Raw genomic sequence first — 19,250 nt, 5'->3', positions numbered from 1 at the left:
AGTTAGGATCCTACACCCAGGAGATGCAGACAAATGCACCACATACATTTCTGCACCCACCACCCATAATGGGAAAATCCCACTGGTACTGTTCCTTAATTTTAGGAAGACACAACCCTCACCACCACCACCACCACCACCGGGCCTTTAAGAAGAACCTCGAAGAAGAATTGGTGGTCTTTTGTGTTTGGTTCTTTCCCTGGATTCCCCCCTCCTAGGTTTTCCCTCCTCACCTCGGTTTCCTGATCGCCATGCTCACTTTCCAAGGGCCCAAAGGGAACGCAATCTATCAATCAAAGCTAGAGTGTCCTAGCCATCATACAACATGGCCCCAGCAAAGGAGAACCTTCTGGTTTATAGTAGTCCTACTGAGGAACTCTCCACCACCCCTTCACCTTGGAAGAGGTGATACCCATGGTCTAGTCCTCCTTTTCTCTTTGTCTCTTTCTTTGCTTTTCTAGCTCTCCAAACAATTACCCATTCAGGGAAGGTGAAATTTACATTTTTTGCTTCTTTCTCTAAACTGATTTGCTTTCCCACATGCCTATTTGGCTTCTATCACACTTCTTTCTCCTTATTAGCATTCCTTTTCCCTCCTTAAAGGTAAAGGTAAAGGAACCCCTGACCGTTAAGTCCAGTCACGGACAACTCTCACTTTACCGGCCGAGGGAGCTGGCGTTTGTCCGCAGACAGTTTTTCCAGGTAATGTGGCCAGCATGACTAAGTTGCTTCTGGCGAACCAGAGCAGCGCACAGAAACACCGTTTACCTTCCCACCGGAGCAGTACCTATTTATCTACTTGCACTTAATGTGCTTTCGAACTGCTAGGTTGGCAGGAACCGAGCAATGGGAGCTCACCCCGTCGCAAGGATTCAAACCGCTGACCTTCTGATTGGCAAGCCCTGGCTCTGCATCTTTAGACCACAGTGCCACCCGCGTTCCCTCCTTAGTCTTCCTCAAACAATGCCCCACCTTTCCCAGCTCCTCTGTAGATTTAATCAAATAACAACCTGTTTCAACTGAGTTCTATCCATTTTTGTAATAAACCAAATATCAGAGCAATCTAAGTTCTGGTTTGTTGCCTTGTTGCTCATGTCCTCCTGGACATGCCAGTTTTCCCTACGGTGTGCTATGACTCTAGATTGAAACACATGTTCCTTGAGTTAATGTGTGAAATCACATTCATGTGTAGACATGGACATACAACACAGAGAACAACATGAGAACGAGTGTCTAAACTCTGTTTACTGCACAGCTTCTATAGATATGAGTGGGTCTTGAATGATAGCCCTACGGAAGCAGCATTAAAAGGAATGGAGTTTGTGTTGTTGCTCTTCTGTGCTGCTTCCCAAGGCCAGTAGCGGAAAACTTCAACACACTGCAGTGCACAATCTGTTCAAAAAGCAGGATGATGTTTGCCTAGAAGCCCTGAATACCAACTCTACCTGCTTTGCTTTCAAAGCCAAGTGCAAGCTAGGTATATTGGGGTCAGGTTTCACTTGATGCCCTTAAGCCAGGAGAAGAAGGGCTTTTCCTAATTCATGGCACATGCAGAAATAGAAAAACTCACCGGCGCTGACAGTGATAGCTTCAATGAACTGCTCTCTCCAGCTGTTTGTTCCAACCACAAGAGCTAGGTTTGTCTTCTTAATGAGCTTGTCCACGGTGTTCTGCAGACGGATAGACATGCGTTAGAAAGCTAAGCACATTGTCACTCCAGAGGCTTGAGCTCACGGAAAGAAATCTGAAACCCCTGTGAAGTCATAAAAGTGGCTGAAAATGTACACACATGCAACTCACCCTCCCCACTCCATATTGCTCAAAAAGAAGGTTTGGTCTGTGTTTGCAATGTGCCTATTAGTATATTGTTTGTATTATGCTTTTAAGTCTCCGTTTTGCATTTAAAAGGCCTGGAATATTTGCACTCAAAGAATTTCCATAAATGTTTTCGAAGTCCAATCCTATATACGGGAATAGAAGCTAGTACTGCCTGCTCTTATTGCTTGTGGATTTCCATGACCTCCGGCAGTGATTTTCCAAATCACCCATTTCTTGTTCCTCTACTGAAAAGGCCAGATGCACAACAGATATGGTTTCCAACATCTTGTGAGGGAACTGCTGAAAAATTCCTTCAAAACTGCCAGTGTGCCAGAAAATTTCCTTTTGTGGTTATCCTTGATTTCCTCTAAGTCAGACTGTACCCTTGTCTGCATCTAATATTGATCTTCTCTACTTGTATGGAAGCTGGGATCCCCTTCTGAGGCAGTTTTATTTCCCAGAATGCAACTAACTAAAATTGATATGCATTACATACGGAGACCAATAGCTTTTCCCCCCTTGCAAGTGAAACTTAAGAGGATTTTCTTAAAAACCACGTAATGATTAAAACTCAGTCGGGCCATCTGGGGCCAGATAAAATTGCTTTGGGAGCCAGTGGACCATCCTTGATTTAAGAGACGCTCAGGATATTTTGGCTGAGTGACACAGAAAATGTGGAGGCAGTGAACTCTCTCTGCCAGCCAGTAGTGCTCCTTCCCTATTTGTGTATGGAAAATTCTGCCTGATGGAGAACAGAAAGCAGCGTGTAAAGCTGCAACATCTGATTTCCCCACGATAGCCCCAGGGAATGCAAATAAAGAAATAAATGTGTCATTCGGAATGTAAATATGATACAACTGTGAGTGCTGTGGACCAGTCTGTGTTTCCGCTGTAATGAAAAGAGCCAGAATGGTGCAGTAGTTAGGGAGCTAGTTTAGGCCTGAGGAGACCTTTAGCTCACAGAGTGAACTAAGCAATCTGCTCTCTTCTCTCACAACCTAAATCACATGGGGATGCTGTTGTCACGAGGATGAAGGGAAGCAGGAAGGAAAGCTTCTGCTGCTCCGAAGTCTTTGGAGGGATAATTAATTTGGAGTCTTTGGTGGGATGTTTTAATTTACATTTAACAGCTTGTGGTCCAGGATGTACTTTACGGACCACTTGGTTTCTTATCCCTCCCTTCAGATGTGACCGAAATAAGCAGCTATCTTATCTTTAAAAGACATCTGAAGGCAGCCCTGTTTAGGGAAGTTAATATTTAATGCTGTATTGTTTTTAACACTCGATTGGGAGCCGCCCAAAGTATTATTATTATTATTATTATTATTATTATTATTATTATTATTATCATCCTCCACTGCGGGAAGCAGTGGAAGACAGGAGTGCCTGGCGTGCTCTGGTCCATGGGGTCACGAAGAGTTGGACACGACTAAACAACTAAACAACAACAACAAGGTCTTCAGGAGAGTTACTGTCAGTGGTCCCCCATGGATTGGTATCCGCCAGGAATTTTGGGGCCCAATTTTATGGAACTCCATTCCAGTTGAGATCAGACAAGCCACCACCCTGTTGAACCTCTGGTGCCGAATGAATACTTCTTTTTGTAAAAAGAAATCAAAATCAGTAGACTTTTCAGTAGATTGAAAAATTCAGAACACTGAATTCTGATGCCATCCTTTTAACAGATTTTCTAGCTTTATTAGTTTAGTCTACCAGTACACCTCTTACAGATGATTTTAATTAAGCGGTCTACGAATTACCAAAATAAATAACAAATGGATAAGGTTAGAAACCGATATTCTGAAAGGCATGGAAGACCAAAGTTTGCCATCAAGATGTGAGCACCGTACCTGTGCCCTGCATGTGTGGGGCTCTCACCTGTTGATGCTAGGAGTGGGGTGGCACTGTTGGCCTCACTCCTGACAGTGTTTTTGGGCTAGCCATGCCCCCCAACATCCACACTCAATGGGTAGACCTTGGGGGTGGAGCTGTATTGGACAGGTGACTTGGGGAGTGAGCCTTACTCCCATTGCAACGAATGAGATCTCAACATGTGTGCAATACACAAATAGCACTTAACTATATTTCACAATCTGAGAAGCTGGAAGTACTTTGTGCATGTTGCTGTCACCTTTGAGAAAAGCTTATTTATATCCCTTGAATTCACAGAGGCACATTTTTTAAAATCCCAACAGAACGTGGTTCTGGGTGCATCATTTAACTTCCTGAGAATGTTTGCTTTCATTTTTTTTTTTTAAATCTAGTCCTTATGATTGCTTGGGGGAAAAAAGACCTCAGAAGGAAGAGGAACAGCTGAGCAAGGCTTCCAGTGGCATAATTCCTTGCCCCTCCTTGTGAAGATCAGAATTAGAAAATGCATGCAAAAAGCAGGGGAAAACGGTAGAATAAATTATGTAAATCTGCCTAATCAGCATAACTTGACTAAATGGTGCAATCTGCCTTTTCTTGGGACAGAATTTGTTATTTTTTTCGGCACAGGAAAACACAGACCTGGCCTTATGCTGTGCCATTTTACACAGATTTGATCCCGATTCAAAAAGAGGGCTGTAATAGTTTGGCAGGGAAGAGGGCTCATGGCAGGGAAGAGGTCTCACCTTGAACTCGTAGGACTCCTCAATAATCACTTCCAGCTTCGTATGCTCCCCTAAGATAGGGCGCCCCATTTCTGCAATGCGACGCTCTTCCTCCTCTTTGCTCGTCAGTGGCTGCTTCTCTTCGTTCTCTTCTGGAAAGTGGGGAGAGAGCGAGAAAAGAATAAATTTACAGATTTTGAAACAGGGCTTTCACTTCTCCACAGCCAGCTTCTGTCAAATGGAGCTGAGATCTCCTATTTATATTCAAATGTGCCCCATTGCAATGGCAAAAGCAGGCAAACATCTGTTATGGAAAAAGGACAGGCCATTAAGCAAGGGGCCAGCGCCTGCATGGCGAGGAGCCTGAACGGTGCTGCTGCAGATGGTTTGCCTGGAAGCATTAGCAAATGAGATCACTGGCTCATAACGTCTCCATATTTCAAGTGATTGCTTCCCTTCAGCCACACCAATCTTGCTATACCTCAGTTTAGGCTCCGGCCCTGCTTTGGCAAATCTTTCCAGCTCAAGGAAATGGAGGGAGGCACTGATTCAGGGACTCCTCTCACTACGATGACGACGACAATGTATTTTAATATCATTTTTTCATAAACAAACAAACAAATAAAAATATCACAAAGCAGTGACTATTCTGCAGAGGCCAGGCTCAGTTTTGTTACTACAAGTACATTGAGGGTCTACTCTGAGTAGGGTTTTTATTGAATATCACCCTTAAGATTTGTTTACGTGTACGCCTAAAAATGTAGCTGGTTGGAATCCAGCATTGCTGGATAAAATGTCTGGGGAAACCTGGGACGCCTACATTGGAAGTGTTGATTTTCAAAAAAAACTTTTGTGTCCGGAGTTTTCACTTTTTGAAATAGGGCAACCCTATGCTAGTGGGACTCCTTGTGCTTGTTCCTGCTAGCGTAGCTGCTTATCGTATTTATCTTTATTTTATTTATTGAATTTGTTTGTCGCTTTATCTTGCCCAGGGCAACCCCCACATAGATAAATTAAAGCCAAGAAGAAAAAGAAATACACTAAAATTATCCCACCCATTTCTAAAAGGCCAAAGGCCTGGCTATAATAGGAAGCAGTGAGAAGGATTATTGTTCTGTTCTTGTTCTTCTTATGCATTTTGTCTTTTTATCATGTATTTTTGTAATGCGAACCACCCTGAGATCTATGGATGAAGGGTGGCACACAACTTTAATTAATAATAATAACAACTGAGGAAAATTTTTGTCTGGTGCTTATACTGCATTTACTCGAATGTAATGCGTACCTCAGATTTGACGGTGCATTGGATTTGACTGCAAGCTTGAAAAATACGGCTGGCATGGCAAATACTTTTTTGGGAAAATTGAGGTGCACATTAGATTCGATGGTACATTAGATTTGTGTACATATATTATATAATGAGAGTGCCAGACAGGCCTATTTAGTTGAATCTGGCCCTGTGTACATGGCAGACAAGTGCTTGAAAACACATGTACCATACAAGTAATCATCTTAGGTTATTAAACACCTTGAACTTAATGATTTTACAACCTCCTCTCTTTATAGGGTGATGAATATTACTTTGCTTACTTCCAAATGAGGTGAGTCAGTCTTGCTGTGTTTGGTGGTCCTCCTGCTCAATCTTCAGACAGGGCGTTTGGGCTCTGCCCCAAAGTCTTACCTGGATAGCAACAGCTCCTTACTTCCTAGAGCACTGGGACTAGCTGTGAACGACTGCTGGGTGCGCACTCAGAGGCAAACCTGGGTTTGTGCAATGTGTGCAATGGCCCTCGATAAGGACTACAGATCCTTGACAGGTCTACTTAGTACAATGCACGTATTTTCAAACACCGGTGCTTGCCACCTTCATACTGTGATTTATTTATTAAGTAGCTTACAGACCGCCCGACACCACAAAGGCTACAGGGTTGTTTACAATGATCAAACAATGCACTAACCATACAAACTTAAAAAGATTAAAAACAACTGCTTCCACGCAACTCAGCATCAGCACAGCCCTATCTTACTTCTCCCCCAGGTTCCCTTCATACAAAGAAGAACCTTCCCCCTACTTTGCTCCAAGCGATCTTTCTGTATTTTGTACCCAAGAGTACCAATGTGGGTGACTGGCAATCTGTTCCCAACCCTTGGTTAGCGTGCCCAACTCAGAGCAAATTTAGCTTAGTCCAATAAATGTTCAGGGTTCCTTTTTTTCTTTATTTTTTTGAGGTGGTGGGGAGCTATGTTATGTACCCTATGGAATGCCCTGAACTTTTGCTCTTAGGGACACCTCTTGCATTCTGTGGCTTCTCTGGCATTTTGGAATAAGAAACTCCAAATAAATCCATCCTCTTTTTGAAAAGAGACATCTGGCAACCCTAACCATGTCTGAGCATGCACAGGTTCCTCTTGCTGGGAAGGATTTTAATTCTTTGCTCTCTGCCAGCCCCTTCAGTTCTCTTTTCCTTTCCCCACTTGTACCCCCCCCCTTCTGTTCTTTGGAAGAAGTGAATCTGGAAGGTGCTAATGCAACTTGATTGGTGTTCAAAAACAATGGGAAGCAATTTGTTAATTCGAATGCTGCCCAAGACAATGATGGTGGAGGGGAGGGTGGGCGGAAACAACTGTGATTTTGTTTTGTTTTTGCTGGAAGTGCCTGAACCAGCTGCTGTAGCGAGAGAGGGGCTATGAGGGAGATGTAGAGAAGCTGGGGAATGGGTGCTGGCGTTACCACGAGGAGCCCGTAGGTGGCTGCAGAGGGCAATGCTTTGCGGAGGGCACCAGCTCAGAGAGAAAGGGGTCTCCTTTCCTAGAAATACCCCGGACGCTTGCATAAGTTATTCAAGAGCGGCAGACGCCAAAGAAAGGATGGGGGAGTTGGATTGGAAAGGAGGTGAAGGGGGACTCCCCCAAATGGGCAAGGAGTCCCAGTGGCAGAGGGAGATGGCAGAGAAAGGGAAGGAACCATGGATGATGGGGTTTCACTGCCATGAGAGGGGCAGAAGGCAGAGGCTGAGCTAGAGACTACAGCAGGGGGTGGATGCAGTCAGTGGCTGACCTACCTACATTTCTGGGGCCTTGAAGCTTGAGGTGTTATGGGGCCACCTTCACAACCAGAAACAAGGTCTGGGTAAGGGTAACCATTGTTATCTTCTTCAGTGAGGGCTGTTCCATGACAGATCACCAAACCTTCACAACATCTGTGCTACTGACTCTCAAAACTTTGCAATTGTTGAAATATATATAACAACAAAAGTAATCTATTTGACTCGTGCGACTCAAATTGGCTCTACTAATGTGGACTAATTTTGCTTCTGGGGACCCTCCAGGATAAGGGGCGCTTCATGAAGCTTAAGCTTCATTTGTGTCATATCAGATCTGCCCCTAGATGTAGCTCCCCATGTGAGGCTGGTAACCCTGGTGACCCTTCCCCTTCATCCGTGGGACCACCTGGCAGTGGCTAGGTCTGCCCATTTCTCAAAATGTACTGCTCCAGGGCATTATGGGAGAGTTAAATAGCTCCCCCACCCAAGGATAAGAATACATGCAATGAGAGCCTTGTGAGAAAAGTCTGCAGGAAAAAATGAAGAGACCCAGTTGTATCCAAGCAGCAGGGGATGCTGTCCACTGAGGCTGACTCTGATCTAGCAAAGTGTCTGAGAATTCATGAAAAGACCTAGTAGCTCCAGGGTTTGATAAAGAGGGGTGTGTGTGGCATTTTCATGTTTCATTTATGATGCCAAAGTGCTGGAGGCAGGCAAGAAGATCACAAAAGACTTGAGAAAGGGCAGTGCCCCAAGAGAACCTGAGCAGATTTTGCCTCTGAGACACCGTTTAATTTCAGGCATTAGGGATGACAAAATATTACCTGGCAGGCAGCAAAAATAGGCTGCCATAAATAGCTCAGCTGGTAGAACACGAGACTCTTAATTGCAGGGTCATTGGGGTGAAAGATTCCTGTATTGCAGGGGGTTGGGCTAGAGGGTGTGAATGGTCCCATCCAACTCTACAATTCTATGGTTCTAGGACTGAAGGTTGATGGGTTATAAATTGGGCTGATATGGATTGGAATGATACCTCCCTATTTTAAAAGACAAAAGCAGTGATCCTGAAATTGTCAGAATCCTCTAAGGCCAGAGGGATGAAAAGGCCTTAGAGTTCCAGTCCTAAATCTTACTTCATGGATGGCTTGGTGAGTTATTTGTTCCTATATAAGGAAGGTCAGGAGCTCAGCTCATCATTATGCATTCTTCATACAATGGTACCTCAGGTTACATACGCTTCAGGTTACAGCCTCTGCTAACCCAGAAATATTACCTCAGGTTAAGAACTTTGCTTCAGGATGAGAACAGAAATCGCGCTCCGGTGGCACGGCAGCAGCAGGAGGCCCCATTAGCTAAAGTAGTGCTTCAGGTTAAGAACAGTTTCAGGTTAAGAACGGACCTCCGGAACGAATTAAGTACTTAACCTGAGGTACCACTGTATAATGAATAATCATGCACACCCTACTTCTCTCTAAATTGCTCCCTGATAACTCCTACTACCAGGGGAACCAACTTGAATAAAATATTGGGGGCCCCCAGATAAGCCCCACCCCCAATCCTAGTGCTGGTGAAGGTTTATTCCCCGCCCCTCACCTCACTTTTTATCCCCAAAACAGCTCTGTGAGGTTGTCTGGTCTCAGAAACAGTGCCTGGTCTGGGGCTACTCTGAATTCTTAAAAAGGAGAGCTTGAACACAACTCTCCCCAGATATAGGTTTCTAGGCATCAGGTTGCATTCCCACCACCACCCAAAATCAATGAAGGTGGGCTGCAAAATTATGCATTTGCCTGCTTGGACATATTTTTAGGACCCACCTTATTTCTGTGACAATAAGGTGTTTTAAATTGCTGTTAAATATTGCTTTTTAATTGTTGTAACCCACACTGGGACCTTGGGGCAAAGGGTGAATTAACAACAACAACAACAACAACAACAGGTGGGGAGTTTTACCCTCCAAGTCATCTAGTTTAATTTTTTAAAACGATAAGCAATCGGGAGCTGCTTCCTCTCTCGTCCTAGCAGAGCTCTGTGAACCCACACCGTGAAGCAAACAGTTTGCACTCTCTGTCTCTCCTCTAATCACAAAGGCCGTTAAAGGTTTTTTGCCCAATCCTAGCTAAGTTGCCATTCAGCACCCTATTACAAGTTTGTTTACAGGGCTTGTTGGGAAATGAAATCCAAACATGGAAATGAAAGAAAGGCATCAATGTCCATCAACTTTAGGGTGGCCAGGCCCCCTCAAATATTTTATATGTGTGTGTGTGTGTGTGTGTGTGTGTGTGAGAGAGAGAGAGAGAGAGAGAGAGAGAGAGAGAAAGGGACCTGGGCCCCTAGGAGTTGGTGCTTATTCCCACCACCTTGGATCTCCCCACCTTGGCTCAGCACTGGGTAAACAAGACCCAGACTACTTTTCCTCCTAGTCTCTTATAATGCATTTCTCTGATTAATACTATGCTTGGGTAGAGAGATGCAGCCTTCCAATCGCCTGCTTTGCTCTATCTCCCCTCCTGATCTCTCTCCCTTTTATGTGTTAGTGGGGGGAGGCGAGAGCCTGCCAAGTGGTCAGTTGCAGTCACACCCCATCATTTCTGGCCCACCTGTGTTTACCCCTGGTTGGGCCAGAAGTGCTGGTGTGCAGAGACTGGTGCCGACCATTGGCAGTTTCACATGCTATCCCATCACAAAGCTTCTAAGAGATGAGTTGTACGATGGTTATGGGGAGAGTGAGCCAAGTCTTTTGTCAGCTTTTATTTGCCTACAACCTCATTTGGGTCAAAATACTGAGATTCATGATGACTTCCTTTAACTTAGGACTGGACAGATGTCTGCCTGGCAGGCTTAGATGATGCAAGCAGGCAGTGTGAGTTGCTATTAAAGAGCAGAAATTTGCCAGTATATTAATTCGTACCTTATTTTTCAATGGAACCCACCCACGCCCTGCTCCAATGCACCCTATATATGAAGTCCTAAACTATTGCTAATGCAACATTATCTGTGGAACAGGGACCCTGGCAAACAGAATACCTTGAATGTTGATTACAGTAGAAGGAAAAGGGTGGTCTCTAGGATGTACCTTCCGGAAGACAGGTTTGCCTAGCAAAACGATTGGCAAAAAGTAAAAGATAAGTGGGTTGCTTTGAGTTTTGGTGGCCGGTTTAACACTTGGTGTTGTTAGATTTGGTTAGCTGCAAAGGATCTACTTGGTTAATGACAACTTCATGTGAGGTTATTGCTATGACAATTTCCCACAGGGGACTCTCAAGCACCACCTTCCCGCATTTTCAAGAATAAACAGAGCCATGAATGAGGTCCCAGCCAGCCTGCTCAAGTGCTTCAAAAGATTAGACTGCTACTCGTCACCTTTGAAATGGTGGCCTCCTAATGGAAATCTATTTCCAATCACAATTTTGCAGCTTAAGATTTCAAGGAGGGGGAAAAAAATGATTACAGCGAATGGGCACTTGTACATTTTTAATGCAGTCTTTATCATTCTCTTCTTTCCTATGCAGTTCCAATCTTCCCCTGGGTTCCTCAGAGCCATAGCTATGCTGCAGACATTTCTCAAGAGAAGTTAACAGAAATACATAAATTATAAAGTGCTCCTTTAGCCTCAGGGCTGAAGGGCTGGCTGCATCTGCTCACCTGGTCGATGCTGGTGGAGAAGCATGGAGTAAAGAGCAGGCAGAGATTAACAGAACTCCACTGAGTTCTGGCAATTTCAGCAGACATGAAGAGAGCATAAAGAACCCTTGGTAGGTCTGCTTGATAATGCTGTTACTGAGATGTTGACCTTATTCAATGTCAAAGACATCAGTAAGTTCTTAGAACAGGCAGGCTTCTTAAATTATAAGAGGAAAACTGCTTTGCAAAAGTTCTGTGGATGGCATACGGGGCAGTGTTTAAAAGTGAATGGCTATCTTTATCACAGCATTAAATTCTATTTAGGATGCAATCCTATGCACATTTACCTGGGAATAAACCTCACTGGAACTTAATTCAAAGTAAGCATTAACAAATTTGCCTTGAACAAGTTTAGGATGATCTTGTTTCCAAAGACATGATTTCCCTTACAGATTACTGAAAAATTAAATCCCATTTTTGGCAAAAGAAGTGGCTGATGAATCCATTAAGTACTCACTTCTTAAAGGCAGTTCTTAAAAACAAACTCTTCTGCACAAGAGCTCTTCATCCTTAAAGTAAGAAGTCATCTTACAGGAGAGGTGGAGCTTTAGCAAGGGGAAGCTATTTATTCGTAGATTATGCTTAAGCCATCTGTGTCTATTATAGACGTTGTTCAAAAATAATTGCTCGGTACTAGGGATGTGTAAAATGCCCCTGTCTTTTTCTGGAATGAGCTAAACTAGGTTGGATTTGGAATGGGTCCAAAGCTGTTCATTTAAGAGTTCTTCCTCTTCCTGAGCTTCAGGCCTGGTTTTGCTCCAGGTTACGTCATTGGGGGGCAACGACAAGACCCAGAGGTCTCTCGATTCACTTAGTGAGCCACTGTCTCTATCCTACCTTACCCAAAGCTTACCTTCCAGCAGCAGAGGCAACACAAAGTGGAGGCCTGCTGCTTTTCATTACACTCCATTTATCAGCAGGAGTTTCCCAACACACAAACACCCTTGGGAATGGTAGTTTGTTAAGGTTTCTATGAACCTTTGAGCTGCAAGGCTTTAGCCCTAATCCAAGGCCCGAGACACAGTGCTCCACTCTGCACCGCTGCTGGAAGAAGCCAAAGAAGAGGCAAACCCTCAAAATGGTGCTGAAAAATATATTTATTCAATATTAATAGTCCCATCAGAACAATAAAATGCCCATTGTGTTTTTGTTGATAACCTACCTCAGAGTGACAAGAACACGGTTCTCCTACAAAGACAACGTATCTACCGTGTGTTGTTGTCTGAAATGCATCAGGCCATTTGTTATTTTATTAGGACTATTATTCATAACCATATTTTTCAACAGTGTTCTGAAGCTTTTAGATGCATCCTACAATTAAATCAGCTGGTGGCTGTGGTGGGCAGATGTTCTGGGGGATGGTGATAATAAGGAAAAAGACTGTGGTGACTTTCAGCGCCATCCTAACCACGCCTATTCAGGAGTAAGCCCTTCTGATTTCAGTGGGGCTTACTCCCAGGTAAGTGGTGGTTAGGACTGCAGTCTTGGTGCTTAGAACTCTCCTGGCTTTTGTTCAGGTGGTAAATTCTGATACAAAGACAGCTGCAGATAACTTGGCACAGAGGGCCTTGAAACATTCAGCCCAAGACCATGATTTGATCTACGATATCCTTTGGCTGTTATGCCAGGAGCCATGTTGCCAGCAAAGCTGCTTAAAGAGCACAAAAGAATCTTAAACCCACCGCCATCCTCTAGGTCTCTAGAGCTCTGTATTATGCTTTCAAATTGTTACCAGCGAATCACTGGAATTTTAAAAAAAGTCTTACTCTGTTATCCAGAAACGTGTGATGTTAAGTGCGTCGGAAAGAAATACCACACCACTTCATCAGACTTGGTTTACACACTAGTTACTTAGTACGTGGGTTTAGTGTTAATCTTAGATTGCATGAAAGAAATCAAGATGTCCTACCGTTCAAACGTTTCCCTTGATTACGAAAACAAAAAATAAGCCAAGATGTTAGCAAATGGAAAACAGAGTGCCATCTTCTTCAAATATCCAAGCTGGGTTCATTGTTGGGGAATGTTTTCTATGCCAGCACTACAATATTAATCTGTCAAAGCCGCTTTTTGAACTTTTCAGCTTGGGTTCCTCTTCTGGTTTGGGAGTTCAAAACATGCAACCATATACAGTCTTTTGCAATGCCCCCACATTTCTTTGCAATGTTGCAGAGGTTCTTGGGGTGCAACCCTTCCTTTAGTTCACTGTTTACTAAAAATATTCCTCCCCCATGCAACAGCTTGGGTGATTTATGTAGGTAGGCTGGCTTTGCACTCTTGAGAAAGGACTTGGAATTTTTTTCTGAATCCAGCCACACCTATTATTGAGCTCCATACTGATCCTTCTAGTAGCTATATATCCTTTCCTCATTATATAATTTTCTGTTTTATTTTGATTTTGAAAATGCTTTTGTGGGTCTTTGGACCAAAATAAAGAATGCATGTATGTAATTTGCCTTGAGCTTTTATTTTTTATTTTTTAAAGCTATCAGAGAAAGGCAATATGCAAGTATATAACATTTTTACAATCAAAGCACAAAAGCGATCAGTTCATTGCTGAACTGCTTCCACGAAATCCCCAATCAAATTAAAGAAATGGGCGATAAAAAGGGAACGAGAAGTGTGCATTATTTAAATGGTACAAATTCAGGAAACTCCTCTGGTGGAGGCATTCATGTCCTGTTTCATTCTAGTGTGATATGTTTGCCTCTCTTTTATCACAAAAGGTGAAAAGAAATACCATATGTTCATTACCATAATACAACTATTAATATCTGATTGTCCTGAGTAGGAGTCCTCACCCCCCTGCAATATCATTTGGCTTTAGGACAATGAGATGGGAGTCCATCTCTTTCTGTATTCATATTTGAATATATGCGTTGGATGAACGGGTAATGATTCTATGGAATGAGGATTGGGATTCATGTTATAGTTGCATAATATTCTAAGTATATGGAACTATCACATGAATCCCAATTCATGTTATAAACAGTGTACACTGTGTAAACTTTACTGGCTTAAAACGTAGTTGGGTCATTGTAAACTGGTTGATTCATTTAATGGACAACTAACCTAAACTTGCTGTTTACAGAAAGACAACAGTAGTTCTGAGCTGCTTCAGGAATGGTGTCATCTAATTTGTTGAGTCACTGATCTGGTTTGCACCTAACTCCAAGCCATGGTTTGCTAATTTGATCATCTAAACCCAGCCCAGCAGCTAAACCATGAGCCAACTATGCTCATATAAGCCATGGTTTGTTGCTGGTTTATAAACGCTGCTTAATGTGTGTACTAAGTCAAGGTAAACCTGCATGAATTTTAGCTAATCATGGGTTGCATATGTTATTCCTTTTTCCATACAGCCTTCTTAATCTTAAAGAGCTATGAAAAGTGTTAGATGGTACTAATGCTTTGCTGTGCGTCTGTTTTAATATTATGTATCTTAAAAGGAAAGGGAATAAGCAGTAGAAGAACCTAATTTTCCACATGGAAACATACATTTAGAAGACAGCAAAATAATAATAATAATGAAAAAACCATACCTGTAATTGTGAAGCCACCTAGAGGAATAGCAAAATGGAAAGAGAGAAAAAGGAAGCAAATTAGCATCTGTTGCTGCACATCACATGTCATCTATAAAATCCTACCCTAAAGTTCCCTACAGGAAATGCACTCAATTGGATCAGGCAAAAATGCCAAAACGTTTGTGTGTGCGAAAGGTTTATCCTAATTTCCCATGTGTGAAAATTTCAAAAAGTCCAGATTTGGTTGAAACATTTTATTCCCTGTTCAATTAGGGCCAAGATTAGATGCTACAAAAACACAGCCCTACACTCTCCTCTTCACTATCCTGGTAACTTTTCGGATTACAAAATGTGCGGTATGGCATCACGGTGATGTGAAAGTCCCCACCCACAGCTCCACTTCATTAGCTGTTCCTTGTGGCTGGAAGATCACAACACAGCGCGGTCTCATCACATGTTTTGTTTTACCTGGTCTTTCTGGGGGAGACAGGTTGACGAAACTCAGGGCTGCTGCTTTAGTGACTGCTGTGCATCAGTCAGCGCCAGGAAACATCCCAGGAATATATCCTATTTGGAAAACTATTGCTTCTTACATCTTGGTTTTGAAACTTATGGAGAAGACTTTGTGTGCAGACTCCTCAACAGGGTTTTAGCTGTGTGTTTATTTCAGCTCCTAGCATCTCTAGTTAAAAACTCCAGCCTGAGATCTTGGGAGTATTAGCAGACGGAGCTTCCCAGTGGCACTCCAACACTAAATATGCCTTCTCATTTCAGCCTCAACTGTCCTCCTATTTGCAGAAATAGACAAAGGCGCTTAGAGGATGGCATGCTATCTGTTACAGATTCTAGTTGTCTCTAAAGCGCTATGCCGAACTTCCTACATTCCTTCACACTCTGTTGTCATGGTGCCCATTCAAGTGAATTAAGCAACTCCTTTTGGGAGTGATGTGTGTAGGTGAGCTGCACATTTCCTGTACTCGATTAGCTGGGTACGAATAAGTGATCTGATTCCAAAACAATCCACGCATTGGCCCACGAGATATGAACCTGACTCCAACGACCGCATTTAGGTTAGCATGCACTTCGTAAGATGCAACTTACTGAACAGGATTGGGTCATCAAAGGAACCCCAGGTTTATCTTTTCCATCACTATCATTAGGAATTTCATTTAAGAGGAATCTCTCCTGCATGAACACTACTGGAATGAATGGGAATCCTCAGGGGCTCCTACACGGTGCCCACTCATTTCAGCTGAAACCAGGGCCTACCTATGAGTTACAAACAACTGTGTGCTTCCAACTCCCAGCACCGCTTTTTAAAACAAGAAGCAGCTTCGGGAAAGGGGGATTTAGAATGAAAAACTGGCAAAAGGAGAACATACTTAACCTGTATCTGGCTAATGGTTTCTCTGTTCCAAATAGCATCCCTCAACAGGATTTCAGTTGTGTGTTAATTTTGCAAATGTACTGGACTCTCTCATTTCAGCAGAGTCTCATGTACCAAAAGGAGTAATTCTTTGGTCACAAAAACCAGTGAGCGTTTCCACTTGAGCAATTTCTGTAATGGGCTGTAATATATTCTCTTAACTGATCCAAAAAATGACTTTCCCTCAATTGGCATATGAAAATCAGTGTCTACCCAACTCCCCCCAAAATGGATGTATAGCTTAAAGAAGACCTTTTGTGCCATTCTGCAAAGTGAAAGTTAAAGAAAAATAGATCTCTACCCTTCCTTAATGTATCAGAAGAAACCCTGGATAAAATTTGAATCTTGGCCTGTTTAATCTGTGTATCTGCCAAAAGGCTTTCTGGAGATGAGATGTTTCAACCAATTACCATATAATTGACGTAAGATGTCTCATCTTTTCCCATCAGATCTTTAATACCTTGATTTCAGTCTGAGGGCACACTGAATCCAAGGGATTACTTCAAAACCAGCAGATATGGTAAATAAATTTAAGTAACTAAAATGAAATCAATTACCTTCATTTAGTTAAACTGCATTATTAATCTTTTTTTTAAAAAAAGAAACATTTGAGAGTACAAAAATAAAATAATAGAGACAGAACAATCAACTTACATAAAGTACATCGATTGACTGGAAAAAATGGAAAAGAAATAGAAGAAATGGGGTGCTTACCAAGCTCATTCAACAACAGGGCTGTGGAGAACGCACAGAGGGACAAATACAGAAGAAGAAGAAGAAAAGACAATGAGCAATGAAATTAAAGGGAACATCTACAGAAAGGATCCAGATCCAGAAGGCCAGAAAATGCAGATCTGTAAAGCTGCAGGACATCATTACTACAAAGGAAAAGAGCATGAAAAATAATGGAAGAGAGAAACATTTCATGGGGATGGTGTGTGACATGGTGGAGGAATATTAAATGCACAGTTATTTAATATATTAGCTGTGACAAACCTTAAAAAAAAAAATACATTCAATGCACCCAGTGTTTAGATTCTACTCTTTTGATCCTTTTTTGGATCTTAATTCTGTATCAATTTACAGCTCTGCCAGAAGTTTGAGGAAAGAATATGTTCCATTGGATTCCTGTGGGAGTTTGCTTCATTCTTGGCCTTTTAAAAAAATATTTTTAAGAAGCTGTTATTCTATCTAAAATTATAGGAGGGGAAAGAGTGTTTACTCCATACACGTTTCTCACATCTGTTCACATGTATGGGCCTTTTGTGCAATACTACAGCCTCAGAGCGTTTATTATTGTGTCAGGGAGTCCCTTTGTAAACTGGGAATGTGGCAAAAGGGAAAGGGCAAGCAGGGGGTGGAGGGAAATGAGGAAGTCCCAAAGTGTGAGCTGAAAGACCCCGAGAGCATCCCCATGTATATAACATGCATTTCAGCTAGGCTAGAGGACGGACATGGAGCAACGGTGCCTTTATAGTAAGGAGGAGTTCACCCTTGGAAACAAAGAATCCTACAACACCTAGAAGACTAATTAATGCACTACACTGCGAGCTTCTTCTTACAACCTGAGAAAAATCAGCTGTAAATGTGGTTATGCTGATTTTAAAGATCATTTCTCGCTGTCCTTCCTGCAAAATCTTGGCTAGCGTTTCTGTGAAGGGGCTATGGAACTCTAGCCAGGAATTTGTCCTCAGTCCCTTAAAGGTAAAGGTAAAGGTACCCCTGCCCGTACGGGCCAGTCTTGACAGACTCTGGGGTTGTGCGCCCATCTCACTCAAGAGGCCAGGGGCCAGCACTGTCCGGAGACACTTCCGGGTCACGTGGCCAGTGTGACAAAGCTGCATCTGGCGAGCCAGAGCCGCACACGGAAATGCCGTTTACCTTCCCGCTGGTAAGCGGTCCCTATTTATCTATTGCACCCGGAGGTGCTTTCGAACTGCTAGGTTGGCAGGCGCTGGGACTGAGCAGCGGGAGCGCACCCCGCCGCAGGGATTCGAACCGCCGACCTTTCGATCGGCGAGTCCTAGGCGCTGAGGCTTTAACCCACAGCGCCACCTGCGTCCCCCTCAGTCCCTTACACACACACAAAAACAAAAAATTCATCCCCAGAGCTCTGGGGAAAGGCCACAAGAGTTCCAAGACTTTAAAACAAGCTTTGCATTGGTAGCAAGGGTGTGAAATAAAACTATGAGTATTTCGATGCTTCGTCTCAGATTGTGCTCAGTGGTAAGCTGGTAAGAAAAATGAGGAGGAAATAATGTGCTCTTTAAAGCCCTAAACGGCCTTGGTCCTGTATATCTGAAGGAGCGTTTCCACCCCCATCGTTCTGCCCGGACACTGAGATCCAGCGCCGAGGGCCTTCTGGCGGTTCCCTCATTGCGAGAAGTGAGGTTACAGGGAACCAGACAGAGGGCCTTCTCGGTAGTGGCGCCTGCCCTTCAGATATGAAGGAAAGAAGCAGCTATCCTATCTTTAAAAGACATCTGAAGGCAGCCCTGTTTAGGGAGGTTTCTAATATTTAATGCTGTATTGTTTTTAACACTCGATTGAGAGCCACCCAGAGTGGCTGGGGAAACGCAGCCAGATGGGCGGGGTATAAATAATAAATTATTATTATTATTATTATTATTATTATTATTATTATTATTATTATCGTTGTTGTTGTTGTTGTTATTATTAATGTTCCTGAAAGCATCCCTGGAGGAAAAGCAAAATGTGTTTAAAAACAACCCTTCCAAAACAGGTTGCTTGGTTGTCTAGTAATACAACCAACCCCAGGGGCTTCTGTTCCCAGTTTTACAGTGGTACCCATGTGTGTACAAAGATGTCCAGCTATTCTATGGTTCCAGACAGACCATAGTTTTTAAGGAAGTTGAAAGTGGCTCGAAAGAGTCTTTGTTCCCTGTGGTGTACACTATGCTGGATGGAACTGATGGGACACCAACTTGGCAAAGGCTGGGGAACATAGACATCTCTTTTGTCCCACTGTTGCCTCTAGTCAAATATGCTTTGACGTGTTTCTGAAACAATAAAAAGCCCGCAAAACCTAATTGAGCAGGAGGGAAAGTGAGATGAGCATATAATGCTACAAGCAGCGATTCCTCCTTTTAAACGAGTCTCCTTCTGAGCAAACAATTTTTTGTGACTATTAATTGCTCAGTAACAC

At 43.0% G+C, this 19,250-nt stretch overlaps 1 protein-coding gene across 14 annotated transcripts in view; it reads right to left on the bottom strand.

Moving 5' to 3' along the window:
- The window catches only part of SLC8A1 (solute carrier family 8 member A1), a 301,989-nt gene that overhangs the window by 31,875 nt on the left and 250,864 nt on the right, over positions 1–19,250 (bottom strand). For 5 of the 14 annotated variants that reach the window (XM_083733177.1, XM_083733167.1, XM_083733165.1 and 2 more), the window contains 2 exons: positions 4,434–4,564; positions 1,571–1,670 (listed from right to left, as the gene is read on the bottom strand). In XM_083733177.1, coding sequence (XP_083589303.1) covers positions 1,571–1,670; positions 4,434–4,564 — 231 coding nt within the window. Of the gene's footprint in view, positions 1–1,570; positions 1,671–4,433; positions 4,565–10,480; positions 10,550–14,676; positions 14,695–16,798; positions 16,820–19,250 lie in introns of all 14 variants that reach the window. The other 9 variants (XM_083733176.1, XM_083733173.1, XM_083733175.1 and 6 more) reach the window with 3 other exon arrangements.

Source organism: Podarcis gaigeae (assembly GCF_964106915.1).
Source record: "Podarcis gaigeae genome assembly, chromosome: 3".
Taxonomy (NCBI): domain Eukaryota; kingdom Metazoa; phylum Chordata; class Lepidosauria; order Squamata; family Lacertidae; genus Podarcis; species Podarcis gaigeae.
Note: the sequence above shows the minus strand (reverse complement) of the source record. Positions and strands in the feature narration are given on the sequence as shown.